We start from the raw sequence: 15,353 nt of genomic DNA on the forward strand, positions 1-15,353 counted from the left end.
CAAGGTAGGAAAAAATGTGTAACTCAGTTTAGCTGAAATGATTGACTTAAATTTTTCTTAAAACCAAAATCCTCAAAATATGAGTAGTACTTAATTCTAATAACATTAATTTTTGTTTTTCCGAATTTTTTTTAACTTAAGAAAATGATTCTGATATTTTATAGGGTCAGTATTTCACTCAGTATATTACTAGTACCTTTTATTGAAATCAGGCACTGTAGTAATTGCTCAAGGGTACAGTGATGAATAAGATAGATATACTTTATGGAGCTTACAGAAAGGTAAGTAAGTATTACATGAAAATTTCCGAGGATATAGACAAGTTATTGAAAGGGAATTGTTTTAGTTAATAATTTTCATATATAATCAAAACTAAGAATTGATTAAAATAAAAATTTATTGGATTTGATAAGACACTAGTGATAAATTTTGAAACAGCTATTAGAGAATGATGGCAACAGAAGTTATATTAGTACATCAGTAAGAAGGAAGGGGGTCTATATTTAATGTACATGCCTACACTATGGCATAGCACTGGACTTTCTAATTCCATTTAAATTACAAGTATTCTGTGATGTAACTGCTATTGTTTTTCTTTGCTGAATAGGCCAAAGAGGTCAAATAAAGAATGCTCTAAGTTTGCTAGCTTATAAATGAGATTGAATATAAGTCTTTTCTATTTTAAAATGTCCATCCTCTGGCACTCTGAAAGAATGAAAGCAAAAAGTTTAGACTGTATTTAAAATTTTCCCTAGAAAGAAGTTGATTTTCTAGAAGTTAAATGATTAAGTCTAAGCAAAAGATTGCAATTTGTTTTTTAATCTTAAAATAGAAGAGAATAAGACGGAAGGAGGATCAATGACACCATCAAAAGGTTAATTGTACTTAAATTCTGGAAGAAAAAAATATAGGATGGGGTGGAGTAGTGGAAGGAAGAGAGTATTTTGTCACATGATGGAAATAAATAATCGTGTAGAGAGAGCGAGGGGAATGGGAGTAAAAGGCAATTTGTACTGAATCGTATAAATCTGTAATAAGGCATGCATTGCTCTTAAATTGTAAATTAAAGAATTAAGATATTTCAGAGAGTAACAAATAGAAATTGTAGAAGGGAGCCAAGTGGTTTCAATTTCTAAAATGGGACTAATAATGGTACCTACTTTATAGGCTTATCATGACTTAGTGTCTGTAAAGTGTGAAGTAAGCATGTATAAGTATTTGATAATTGATTTAACCTGCGTAGTGAGGAATCAGATACATTCTAAAATGCTGTATAATGTGGAAGATGATACAAATGAATTGGGTATTTTGTTTGTTTGGTTTGTTTTTTGTTTTGTTTTCCTCTAGCAGTATTTTTAAGTTTAGAGTTCTAGTTTCTGTGGGCATAGAAGGATTAATTTGATAGGTTGATCAAAAGTTGTTACATATTTATAGGGTGTCAAAAATGTTTATTGTATAAACTAAATAAATGATGGCAGCAAGTGGCAGGAAGTTACCCCTATGTATTGTTGGTTAGCTCATATATCTGAGTCTTTTCTCTGATACTAGATGAAATAGTCGCAAACAGAACTAATCTTTTTACATGTTACATATGTGTTGGTTTTCTTTTACTTTATTAGGCGGTCAAGAAGCAGATCGAGAAGGAGATCACATTCTAAGTCAAGGAGTAGGCGACGATCCAAAAGTCCAAGACGGAGAAGATCTCATTCCAGAGAAAGAGGTAGAAGGTCAAGGAGCACATCAAAAACCAGGTATAGTAAACTTACTAACATTGGGTGGGAAGACAAATTTTAGAGTTCTCAAGACCCCAAGTACTGTGCTCCTTAAATGACTAAAGAGGTATGGTAATGGGAGATAGGCCTAAAGTTCGATGAGGCTGATACTTGCTTTCTTGTGTTTCTTTGTAAATTTGAGATTTCTACTTAGAGCCGAAGGCCTAGGTAATATTTCTTTGCAGTAAAAATTCTTAGTTGTCTTTCATTTTCTTCTTTCCACTCAACCACTGCTTGAGATTTAGTGCTACCAGAATTTCCTCATGGTAGCCAAAGAGTTTATGGCAGACAGCCATGTTTTAATTCATCTTTACATATCTCATCATCAACACTTTTTAAATATTTATTAAGATTTGCTATATGCCAGAGATTGAATTATGCTTCAAGAGGCTTTTATCCCATGATTTGGGACCAGTGGATAGTTAAAGTGAGGGTTCATTAAAAAACAAATATCCCCACCATAACATTTTAAACATGCATTTAGTAATTTTTTTTTTTTTATTTAAGGACAAACCTTTTAAATTAGTATGCCTCATCTTGAGAAAAGCATACTAAATCTGTTTTTTCATTTGAACCATCTTTAAAGTAGAAAGAGAACTCCTGTCAGTTGAAAAGTTCCTAGATTTTATTTTTTTATGATTGTCACGCAGTTTCAGAACACATTTTTTTTTTAGCAGCTGTTCTTTATCTCTTTATGAAATCTGAGTTAATTTTCTGGAAGCAGCTCTTTATACTACTTTATCCATTTATATATTTAATTATGTATTTAAAATAAAGAACAGCAGGAGGCCAACGAAATTTATTCTTGGAAATAAAGCATATAACTCAGAGGTTCTGGGATACCTTTACTGAGTGATCAGCCTGTAACAAGGCTTTGAGTCATGTTTTACAGAGTGGGTCATCTGCTAATTCAGTCTAATAAGCATGCTTAATGAAGCATCTGTCACACAAAGAGGAATTAGGCATTTCTTTCCTCAAGGACCTTTCTTTGTACTAGGAGAGAGATGAAATGTAATTACAAAGGAAGGGCTCTTGTTAGCATTAACTTCTGATAGATTTGACTAGACCAGTGAGGGGCATGATTTCAGGTAGAGACTATTGTTTACAGAATTAGAATGAGTTCTTGAAATAGTAAGTATTTTGGTGTAGGAGGACCAGGAAATAAGGTCACAAAATAACAGACAAAAGGCTTTTTTGTTCACACATAGAAGTTTGTACCTAATCCAGGAAGCAGTGGGAATGGATTGAAAAGTGATGAACAAGGAGTTAATGTTTTCAAGTTTAAAAGGATTTCTGATAATAGGATCAATTTGTAGAAAATGTGACTGGACCCCTTAAGGGACTGTTAAAGTAATGCTAAGAATTAGATGATAAAGACTTTAATGAAGAGAGAGGATAATTGATGGAGCAGGGTGACCAAAGAAAGGAGGAAATGAAATAAAGAATATAGGGTGGAGGAATTAGTTTAGAGCAACAAAAGAGATATTTTAATCTCTAAAATTATAGCATAGTTAAGGATGGACATATACGTATGTGTTGTTTCTGAGTGAAGGGACTTCTCACTCAATGAATATATTGCTTACCCTTTGCCTAGAGTCTTGGGGAGATGGTGATGTTAGGGGGGAAAAAATTCTCTGGAAAATAAATAAAAGTAAAATTACAGAAAGCGCTAGTACCAGTCCATTATGATGGGATATTTTTTCTGATAGCACTGAGTAGCCCGGAATCAGTAGCAGCAGGGAAAAGGGTAGAAAGTAGGCTTGGTCTGTGAAAGAGGTTAACATGGGGTGTATACTTTGGAAGAATATTGATGCTTAGTTTCAGTAGTGCATTATAGGTTTTGGTCTGAGCATAGAACCATAGTGGATTTGGAAACAAATCAGCTGAGAGAAAAAAGACTGTTGAAGAGCCTAGAGTCAATTATTATAACTATTAATGATTATGCCAAACATACCAAGAAACTGGCCAACAATGTCTTTTATTATTTACGTGCCAAATAGTCTACATTGTTCTATTGGAGGGAGGTTTTATGTAGAATAGCCAGAAAATAGGTTTATTTGTTGTTTTTACCACAAATAAGACCACTTGAGTTATTTCTGTATTTCTAATAGAATAACATTCATATTTTAAGAATGGAGTTAGATCTCACTGTGCTTTTGTTTTTATTTGTAGTGCTATATAAATTTATATTAGCTGAAACTTCTAATGTATTCATAAATTGTGTTCATTAGAGACAAAAAGAAAGAAGACAAAGAAAAGAAACGTTCCAAAACACCACCAAAAAGTTATAGCACAGCCAGACGGTCCAGAAGTGCAAGCAGGTAAGGCTTTATGAATTCTTGGAATTATTTTAAACTTTGTTTGCAAGGATATCAGTAGGCTGTGAACACTGGATATTTTCCAGTAAATTGATGTATACTTCATTGTTGACATTTCTTAAAGGCAGTTTATGAAGAATAACCTGAAGTTCATCTTTTTATTTACTTAATATTTGTGGTGTAGAATATATTTGAAATAACATGGAAATCAACTGAGATCTGTTTTTATGTTTGTTATATACATTTGTGATCTTGATTTGAATTACTATATTATAGTAAGTTATATTTAAAATATCCACATATTAATACTCAAAAGAATTTTTTCCCTGTATATAGTGACTCATTGATAAAATAATGGCAGGCAATGCAAGTTCTAATTTGTGTCTTAGATCAGTAGTTTTGTCTTTAGCCTGCCATAGTGAAAATTCAGTGTTGCAAACTTTATGCCACAGGAATATATTTTTCACACTTAACATTGGAATTTTTATGAAATTAGGGCTACCATGCTTAATTCCATTTTCTTCCAGTCTTGTTTACACATTTTGCTTTGATGTTTTTCTTAATCTTGATTGTTTAAATGCTAGGAGGATCATACTGTATACAAAAATGAACTCAAAATGGATGAAAGACCTAAATGTAAAACCTGAAACTCATAGAAGAAAATATAGAAGTAAATTTTCATGACCTTGGATTTGACAATGGTTTTCTAGATATGACACCGAAAGCATAAGAAAGATAAATTGGAGGTCATCAAAATTAAAAATTTCTGTTCTTTTTTATTTCAAAGAACACTATCAAGAAAGTAAAGACAAACCAGAGTGGTAGAAAATAGCAAATTATATATCCAAAAAGGGATCAAGAATAAAGAATTGTTAGAACTCAATCATAGAAAGACAGACAACCCAGTTGAAAAATGGGCAAAGGGTCTGAATTGTCATTTCTCCAAAAAGATATGCAGGTGTCCAATAAGCACACGAAAGGATATACAACGTTGGTTAATCAAAAAGACTCCTGATAACTAGCGTTGGTGAGCATGTGGGGAAACTGGGACTCTGTCTGTTGCTGATGTGAATGTAAAATGGTGCAGCTGCTTTGAAAAACAATTTGGCAATTCCTTAAAAAGGTAACAGTTTTTTGACATAGTTTCACTCCCAGGGATAAACCCAAGAGAAATAAAAACAGATGTGCACACAGAACCTGTACGTGATAGAAGCATTATTCATAATAACCAAAAAGTCAACCCAAATGTACATTAACTAACATGGGTACAAAATGATACATCTATACAGTGAAGTATCCAGCATTAAAAAGAAACAAAGTACTGAAACGTGTTAAAATATGGACAAGCTTTGAAAACTTGTGAGATGAAAGATGTCAGTCACAAAGGGCCACAAATTGTATGATTCCATTTATAAGAAATGGGTAGAATGAGTAAATCTATAAAGACAGAAAGTAGATCGGTGGTTGGGATGTGATAGCTAAAGGGTATGGGGTTTCTTTTCAGGGTGAGGAGTATTTTTTATAAAAGGTAAATACTGTCATCCCTGGGTAGCCATGAGGGATTGATTCCAGAACCCCTTGTGAATACCATAAGTCCCATATATTAAGCGGTGTAGAATAATGTGTACAGTCAGCCCTTTGCATCCATGGGTGGGAAACCTGCAGATACAGAGAGCCAATTATGTATAAAAAAGAAAATGAAACCAGATGTAAGTGCTCGAGATAAATGCCGAACTAGGTCTGAGGGGTAGGTTGCAAAAGGGCATAAAAGATAGGACATGCTACATGTATTTTTCTTGCCTTAATAATTGGAGGGGTTTTTTTTGGTTTGTTTGTTTGTTTTGCTTATTGCTTTATTTAATGTACTTATTCCTAAGCACCTTACCTGCTTAACTATTGTATCTCACTCTAAGGCATTTTCTGTAAGTTTTTATTGACTACCTATTATGTATCTGCAGCTGTGCTATAATCTGTCAAGAGGCATGGAAATATAATAGGTAATATTAAGCATCTCTTCCGTTTAGGGAATTTGGAGATAGGTTACACAAAGCAGTAGCAAAGAGTATGCTGTATACAATCCTGCCAAACTTAATATTGGGTGAATAAATAGTTGTGTGTAATGTTTCCAGGACCCTAGTGATGGGGGCGGAGGGGGGGTGAAGGTCATAGCTGTAAAGGTTAAAAAAAAGAAATAAAAAGCTTCATTCCGAAACCAGATAACTGAAAATAGGGAGTTTTAATTTTGACTATTTTGTTTGTGCCTAAATCATATGGTCATCTTGCAAATCCTAGTAACTTTAGAGAATAGTAACAGAAGCAGAATATTAAAAAAAAAGAAAGCCACAATTTAAAGGGAGGACAAGAGGCTGTACATCTTAAACACTAGTTGCTCATAGCTGGGCTGGGGGGACATGGTTTGCTGAAGAAGGAATGTTACCATTAACTCTAATTTTATGTAGTGATTTGAAAGTAATGTAGCTCTATCATAGACACATCTGCTGTGATATGTCTGTATTTTAAAGTCTAGTTTGTACATTTATGGTTTTAGAGAGAGACGACGGCGAAGAAGCAGGAGTGGCACAAGATCTCCTAAAAAGCCTCGGTCTCCTAAAAGAAAACTATCTCGCTCACCATCCCCTAGGAGGTAAGAACATTAAGGATTTCTATCTTTTATATTTTTCAGAAGCTATCAGTCTTTGTTTTAAAAACTGTCCTAGAGTTTGTCTTTCTTTTCAGTAAAGTGCTTCTGAATGTGCCAGTATATTCCCTTTATGTCTTGAGACTGTGTTATAATAAGCACTGATGAGGTTTTGGGCATTTTAGACCTATAAAACCAAGTCACAGTCTTGCCTGTGTTACTGTGCACAGCTTGTATCCAGTTTTGAAATTGGGTTTTTGCTATACTCTTTCTATCATGTGAGCTTGGGTCAAGCTCACCATCTAAACAAGTTTAAACTTAGCGCTACATTTACAGGTGAAACTTCTCAAGTGTTTCTTTAAAGCACCTTTTTTTTTAGAACATTTTACTGTCATCCTAGACATAAAAAGGAGAAGAAGAAAGATAAAGACAAAGAAAGAGGCAGAGATGAAAGAGAACGATCGACAAGCAAGAAGAAGAAAAGTAAAGATAAGGAAAAGGATCGGGAAAGAAAATCAGAGAGTGATAAAGATGTAAAAGTATGTTTACAAACTAATTTATTTTGGTATTTTGGGTGGTGCTAGTACTTGTAAGAAGTTATTTTTCTGTGAAGACACTTATTTTATTATTCTCCTTGGCAAAGCAGGTTACACGGGATTACGATGAAGAGGAACAGGGGTATGACAGCGAGAAAGAGAAAAAAGAGGAGAAGAAACCAACAGAACCAGGTTCCCCTAAAACAAAAGAATGTTCTGTGGAAAAGGGAACTAGTGATTCACTAAGAGAATCCAAAGTGAATGGAGATGACCATCATGAAGAAGACATGGATATGAGTGACTGAATATTGCCTCCAGGGGAATCCAACTGTATACGTGCATCAGTGTCATTCCTTTGTGTGATTTCTTAATGCTGTATTTGTTCATCTCAAACCTAGATGTATACAGCTCTGAGTTATAAATGGTTATAAAGCTCCTGATATTGATATTAGTTATTTACCTCCAAAAGCTTTTAGAAAATGAAACATGGGTAACCAGTTCTTGACATGGTGAAATCTGATTGAGTAACCAAGCAGTTTTACTATTCTGGTGCTGCTTCATAACAAAAATGAAAAGCTGCATGCATCTACAGCAGGCATGGATTGTTTATGTTGTATGATCTCCTTTATTAAGTAAGTTCACTTAATAGTATTTCTAGAATTTGATACATTGCCGTAATAGAGCCATGTAGGGAATGCACTGATTGCATGTTAATTGTGGCAGGAATATCCTAAATGTCATTAAAATCCTCCAACATGATGGATCTACTTATGGTCTTGTTTGTTGACATGACAAAATAACATTCTTATAGTTACATCTGGAAATAAGCATTTGAAATAGATAATCCTTTAAGCCTTGTGGCTAAATTTTTGTGGCTTTTGTTTAACTTTGAAAGGTTATATATGCACTAACCTTTTTTGATGGCTAATTAGGCTTTAATTACAGAAACAAGATTTCAATTGAAACTGTCTTTGGCAGTGAGTAAATAGCATATTTTGGAGTAGAGTTGTATACTTTTTCATAAGGTGTTTGGGAATTTTTTTTTTCCTGAAATAATTTATTCCACACCTACATCAGTGAAAGCTAGCTGCCTATCCTGAGTCCATCTGTAAAAGTATCTCGTCCTGATTTTCAATTTTCCACTTTTATTAATTTGTTTTAATCTCAGCGTTGGAAAAAGGGGGTAGTGCATTTTAAATCGACCTTCATATGCTTTTAAAATAAGACAAATGTACTTGATAATGTACTTTTTATTTGATCTCAAGTTGTATAAAACCAATAAATTTGTGTTACTGTTACTGCAGTAGTAATCTTACGCACACAGTGATTCCATGTTAAATGCAAAGTAGTTAGGCAACTGTTTTCTTAGTTACAGGAGTTTCAGGCTTCACTTTTGTGCAGTAAAAGCAAAAGTAGGCTACAGTCTGTGCCATGTTGATGTACAGTTTCTGAAATTGTTTTACAAGACTTTGATAATAAAACCTTTAAACTTATGTTTATGTTCTTGTAAAACTATTTGTATTTATTTACAAGCTGTTGAATGTATGACCTTTACCTCATTCATTTTACAAATCAAGTTCTTTCCTTTCAATCCACATATTTACATATAAAAAATCCACTGTAATGATTAGTTACCATCAGAATTGTCAGGTGGTTTAATTTCTATCCAAAACAGTCTTTCTTAGTGTAATTTTTTTTCTCATATCTTGGCTATAGGAATTTGGTTGAGTAAAGCATTGAACTTTACCATAAACAAATAATCTCACCTATATCTAGTAAATTTATATTTTCAGTGAAATCTGTTTTCCTTTGCTGGAATAGTATAGCAATTGTCAATGGTATGTATCCACTGTATAATACTAAATAGTATATTTATTCATTTATGAAATGAGTGTAAGGGACTGGGATTAAGAGGTAAACGAGACTTGGAATTACAGCTTTTAAATCCAAGTTTGATTATAATTTTTTTAACTTTTAAAAACATAGAGAAAAGCAGCATTGTTTTTACAGTTTGTAGTTAACTTTTTAAAGATTTTATCTAAACGAATTTTGTCTGTAGTTAAAGGAGTTCTAGTAATGGTCCTAAAAATCACTGCATTTTTAAACAGTTGAATGCAAATGATATTTGTTTAAACTTATAAAAACTTTTTTAATAGATAAAGGTTGAACCATATGCCATTTTTGTAAGTCAAAACAAGTAAAATATTGGTAGTTTCACTTGGGTAAACCTAATATTAGTTTCTTTCCTCACTTGTAATCTCTGAATACAAATATACACTAACTTTCCAAAAGGGATTAAGAAATTTTTGGCTTTAAAATAGTTTCACAGATTTAAGATGCTACAGTGAATGGAATCCATACTTAGGTTATTTTTCAGTGAACATTTTATCAAAGGTAGGGTTGCACAGGGACACAAGCCATTAACAGATGACCAGTTCAAATCAAGTGAATACTGCCTCCACACAGTTTTATTCTGTATTTAGTAGTAAATGATTAAAAAAATAAAAGTGGTTTTGCTAGAAAAATGTTTGTCCTATTTATTTGCTTAAATTCTTCAGGAATGAGAGAGGTAGTGGCTGTATAAGTGTAGTCATAATTTTTGGTTTAACAGCTGCGGAGACCCAGCTTTGTCACATTCATTTTCCTAACTCTTTGGCGATACCTCTTTTGCCTGGGTCAGTAAGTGGTACCTGCTATTTGATTATGAAGCTTTTTAAAACTACAACAATTTAGTTTGGGCTAATATTTTAAGTAAAAGCACTAAAATAAGTTGAATATAGTTAAGACTGAGAAGTCTGTGTTGTTGCCCTTTTCATTTTTGCGAAGATGGAGTTTGGATACTAAGCTTCCTGGTAGTGATTACAGCCCACGTATAGAAGGTAAATATGTGTTATGTACTTGGGAAAAGAAAAACAAACTGGACTTCTAGAACAGTAAAAACTAATTTTAACTTGGAATTGCATCTTAACTGAGTCAAGTTCTGGTGTGTGGGTATCATATAACCTACACAAGCCAAAATTTCCTCTAGTAAATACCACTTTATTCAATGCTTAAGGTCTGTGCTGCTTGAAGATTGACATCTCTTAAGCTGGAATAGAGATCTGTTCCTTTTGTCTCAAATCTAGCTAATGCATCTCATCCCTACAATATTTCTCTGAGTACAGAGTACATAAAGCTGTGTTTACTTTGGCTAAATATGGATATATTGGAAATGCTACTGGTACTTTTAAGAACATCCAGAATGTGTCTATTCCTAAGGCTTTGTTAGTGGAATAGTTTTCTAAATGAGACCAATTCTGGAGTTGAACATTTTTTAGTCTTTTATTATTTCATGTTGCCATTTTTATTTTATGTCAAAATGAATTTAAGTACGTTAAATTCATTTTGAAATTCTTTAGTAAAATAATCGTGAACCATACTAATTCTTTACCAGTGGGAATAAGCTTAAGAATAGACCTAAAGTATATAGTAGATGTTACAAGGAATCTAAGAGTTCACAGAAAGGATCTGAAATACCTAACATTTTTTAAATGATGTCCTTAAAAATAATTGGGGAAGTGACATGCATTCTTTTCAAAACAGTCTCACTGTGTAAAGGTTATTTTCCCAGTGCACTGTCACTAAAATTAGTATCATGTCTTTTTAAGAGCTAGTTAGAAAAAGTGATTTGTGCTTAAGAAATTGAAGGTCCAGGGTCACAAAAAATAGAATGCTCCAAATGATGTTTACTACTATTGTTCAGTTACCTCAAGATGTAACTTTATCACCATACTAAATGTAAACTTTTCATTCACTATGAACAAGTTAAAGTAAAAATTTGGTTAAATATCATTTTGGAAGATGAGCATCAAGTAGATTAAGAACATTTTTCTTATCAGTCATTTTTTTAATAAAAGAAGCAGAATCACTAGAGAAAAAGATTTGTTACAGGAATTTGACCTTAATTGTGGGAGCAGGTTAAGTAGTCTTTGCATGATACTGGAGATTGAAGCCCACATGCGATAAGGAGGGGAAGGCGGATAGTTGGGGAGGTAAAAAGTTGGAACGACAGGCACAAGATGTAACTTACAAAGATGGGCTGAAACTCAGGTCAGGTCTCGTTGCTTCTGACCTGGGTGGCATGACAGAAGCCAGAACCTTTCATCTTGAAGCTAAACACACAGCTGGCCCACAAGTCTTGAGAAGCTGAAGGAGGATCCAGGGGGAAGGTGAAGGAAGTAATTGCAGACCCTGATGCTGCCTCATCCCAAAGGGACCAAGCAGATAAGACAGTGTGTACAAGCTAACAAGATTTCTACTGTTCTCCAAAACTAAGCTGCCTATTTTCATTATTTAAAGCATCCCAGCCAGTCACTGTCAGCTTTCTTTAGTGACCAAGAATGCTATCGGAGGTACAGGTAAATAATGGGTGTTTTAGTTTGTTTTTATGTTACACAAAGATTTTACTTTAGGCCTATCAGTCGTTTTCACCTGCAAAAAATATGATCACATTCAGGAATGATTGCCAAATACCTATCTAAAATCCTTAGGAAATTTTGCTTCAGTTTTTGTAAGTGCTATGGCAAAAAAAAAAAAAAAAAAAAAACCCAAAAAACTAATTCTATGTACCTCAGGTGCCATTATGGCTAAAAGTACTATTCTAAAAAGAGCTTATAATTTAAAAAGTTCGTCACCGGGTAGTACTGTAAAGAGGGTCACGTGATCTAAAAAGTGCAATACTACTCGAGATGACATTTTTAGATTGGCAAACATAGATATACTATTGTCCCAGATTGCTAAAATAAGATGCTTTGCAAAAGTATAAATGATGGGCTTTTAGCAAGTTTGGTTTGGCTGTCTTTACAAATGGTTTAATACTTCCTGTCCATTTATCTCAGGGGCATATTTCACTGTTAATCGGTCTTTGAAAGTTCCCATAGTTTCCAAATATATCATCTCTGGTTAGGATGCATTTTGTTAATTTTAGAAAACATGGTTAAGATACATTTTGCTGAAGTTAACAGCAGAGGCATATGGTGCCCCATACTAAGCAATAATTCACTCAATTTTAATGGCTAGCATACCACATGCAGGGCTTCTAATTCACCTAGTTTTCTACTATAACTTGCTTAACCATGTCATTTGCAAATAAAAGTAACATAAATGAGCAAAAAGTACACCTGAATTCATTATGAAAATATTTACTCCAGCTCTTTTGTGGCCTTGAAACAGTATCTTTGTCTGCTGTAGACTCAGTGAAAACTAGGGAAATATCTAAATCATCATTCACCACCCTCCCCTAAGGTGTGAATTATAAACTACATGAATAACACTATAAAAACCCATTTCTATTATTTGAGTGGGCCTCAATAAAAGTTGTAAGAAGAAACAATCGTTTTCAGCTTCTCTTGGCTATCAGCTTCTCTGAAACTTGTTAATTTCCAGATAACCTGTATGTACATAGACACAATAGAGTAGCTCCTTGATGCTTCCCTTTTATGAAATCTGACAATTCTTTTTATATGACTGTCTACAGACAGGTAAGTTGTCTCTAGGGAATTGTGTGTGTTTTTTTTGAAGACAAGAATCATATCTTCTGATACCATACTGGTGGCAGGAATAGTGAGCATTTCTAAATAGCTATTTAAGGTGATGATTTTATAGTCCCCCAAGTTTAAAGTTTCTTCAATCACAGATAGCAGGCATATAGAATTTTATGAACCTACATTATAAAATCTAGGTTTTCATGTGAGATTAAAATATATGGTGTTTTGATTTACTTGAAACACAGCATACAGCTTCATTAATTGGATTAAAAGGCACATTATGAAACATCTAATAATGTGAAAAAGTTTATTTGCAATAATAACTCCTTGTTTTTACCATAAGAGATACTGACATTTGCTTGTCCCTTGTGATCAGATAAAAGACATATGGAATGGATAATCTCTTTCTACTATTCTTTATGAAAGAAAAGTTAAAAAACAAAATCCCAGTGCAAAAGTTTTCAGTAGTCTTCCTACTTCCAGTGTACCCCAGCAAAATATTCACAGCTTTTAAAAAATTGATAAATCCCAAGCTGAAATTTACCGTTTTCCCCTCACTGTCTGTACTTATGAAAAAAATCTATAGTATATTACTAAAAGTATACCATATTCCCACAAAGGAAGAGAGCCTAAAAGCAACAGTAACCACTGCCATTCAGTGTCTCAAGCCTCCTATAATCACTGACAAGATAATTCAACCTCTAAGTCACTTGATCTATAAGCATTCCCAAAATAACAGGGATCAACTTCTATTCAATAAACCTAGTCTGGGTTTACCAACAATTCCCACAAAATTCAACAGACCCACATCAGGTAGTAATTGGTCTTTGAATTTTTAACTTTGATTACTCTTCATTATAAAGTGTATTTAATAAAATGTCAACGTATGTAATGTAGTATGTATCAGCATGGAAGATGCAGCTTTCAAGATGTTTATTATAAAAATTTTCCTATGATTGATGCTTTGGATTTGTAAATAATCATCTCTTCCATAAAGGTCTCTAAACTAATTCATATTATTTAAAATCCTGGAAAAAGTTAAACTAATGGTTACTCTAAAAAACCTGACAGATGCATTCTGATACATTTATCAGGATACGTTTAAAAAACATTTCTTAAGCTAAGGTATTTAATACACATAACATTTTATGACTGTTATACATTATTCTCCCTAATTTATTTTCATTCTTGGACCATCAAACCATCTTGGAATAAATATGAAAAATTTTAAGTGCAAAAATGAGTAATTTATGATTTTAATACTTTGGAGATAATTAAAACCAATAAATATTTTCTTGTGACTTAAAAAAATAAACAGTAGGAACTGTCAATTTTATGTATGTTTCTGGAATTTAACTAATAACAAATATATTTTGTTAGTATATAAATGTTTTTATCTTACTTTGAAAGCATTAAATATGTAGGGATGTCCAAAATATGTGGGTTGTTGTTTAAAACTGACACGAATGCATCCATATTCCACTAAAAACAAACAATCAGAACAATGTGCACTTATTAGGAAGCAAGTTTAAAATTTTGGAATTTTTTTTAAAGTGCTGAGATTTGGAAGAGGAATATCTTTAAGCATGCTAACCATACTTTATCATGAACACAAAAAAGACTTTTAAACTCAAGTTTAGAAAAAAAAAAAAAGGTTCTATGAAAGGAAGGTTAGTAACAAACATTTCCCATTGAAGAAAGAATTCAGGTAAAAACAAATAGCACCACAATGAATTGCACTAAGGTGCTAAAGGAGGTACCTTATTCCCTGCAGAGTGAACGCTCCTTCTGAAATGTATTGCAACATATAAATGCAATTGTTTAAGGGGTACCATTTGGTTCATTCATCTATAGAAAACTGCATTCCTTCTAGTTCATTATATTGAACAAACATTCAAATTACTGAACTATATATAATGTTACATAGTTTACATTTTATGAAAACAAAGCTTGAAGGAATATTTATAAATGTCACCTTGAATATAAGATGACAAGTTTAAAAGGGCTTCATATCTCTTAAGACATTTATGTTAATGGTCCAGGAGTGTTTTAGATATAGCTATAGATATAGATATATTTATATGCATATATATTTCAACAAGTGTAAAAATTTTTAAAAACAAATCACAGCACTCATAGCTGTTTTACATAAGAAGTACTTAGGATCATTAAAGTGTCAAACTATTACACTATAATTAATGTATATTTTTAAAAAGACTGAAAATGGCACATCAAGAAACTTGCTGAAATTCTTATTAGAGGCCCATTTCACTATTATTCTATTACTGATGTGTCAATTCAATATAATTCCCTTTTCTTCATTGAAAGCATTTGTCCCTTCTATTTGGATTCACTTCTGGGGTCTCTGCATTCTCTTGCTCTCCTCGGATAGATGGCATCATTTTCCATTCTGTCAAAGATCAGGAAAACGGCTTGGGTCCTCCTTGTAGTCATCAGGTATAGCAAAGATGGAGCCATCAAATTCATCATATCGAAACTCCTGAAAAGTCACAGTGGCTGTGATTGTAGGAAACACAGGTATATCTAGAGAGGACAATCAATGG

The 15,353-nt window shown here is 33.1% G+C and overlaps 2 protein-coding genes across 23 annotated transcripts in view; one reads left to right on the forward strand and one right to left on the reverse strand.

The window, feature by feature from the left end:
- The window catches only part of SRSF11 (serine and arginine rich splicing factor 11), a 40,962-nt gene extending 32,205 nt beyond the window's left edge, over window positions 1–8,757 (forward strand). For 7 of the 22 annotated variants that reach the window (XM_039838574.1, XM_039838575.1, XM_039838580.1 and 4 more), the window contains 5 exons: window positions 1,620–1,751; window positions 4,004–4,093; window positions 6,639–6,734; window positions 7,129–7,267; window positions 7,372–8,757. In XM_039838574.1, the coding sequence (XP_039694508.1) occupies window positions 1,620–1,751; window positions 4,004–4,093; window positions 6,639–6,734; window positions 7,129–7,267; window positions 7,372–7,569 (655 nt within the window). In that variant the 3' untranslated portion in view covers window positions 7,570–8,757. Of the gene's footprint in view, window positions 1–1,619; window positions 1,752–4,003; window positions 4,094–6,048; window positions 6,088–6,617; window positions 6,735–7,107; window positions 7,268–7,371 lie in introns of all 22 variants that reach the window. The other 15 variants (XM_039838576.1, XM_039838577.1, XM_039838585.1 and 12 more) reach the window with 8 other exon arrangements.
- A 4,325-nt stretch (window positions 8,758–13,082) lies between these two features.
- ANKRD13C (ankyrin repeat domain 13C) overlaps window positions 13,083–15,353 on the reverse strand; it is a 71,989-nt gene continuing 69,718 nt past the window's right edge. The window contains exon 13 of the mRNA XM_039838563.1: window positions 13,083–15,333. Coding sequence (XP_039694497.1) covers window positions 15,203–15,333 — 131 coding nt within the window. The 3' untranslated portion in view covers window positions 13,083–15,202. The remainder of the gene's footprint in view (window positions 15,334–15,353) is intronic.

This window comes from Pteropus medius, unplaced genomic scaffold, assembly GCF_902729225.1.
Source record: "Pteropus medius unplaced genomic scaffold, Ma_sr-lr_union100, whole genome shotgun sequence".
Classification (NCBI taxonomy): domain Eukaryota; kingdom Metazoa; phylum Chordata; class Mammalia; order Chiroptera; family Pteropodidae; genus Pteropus; species Pteropus medius.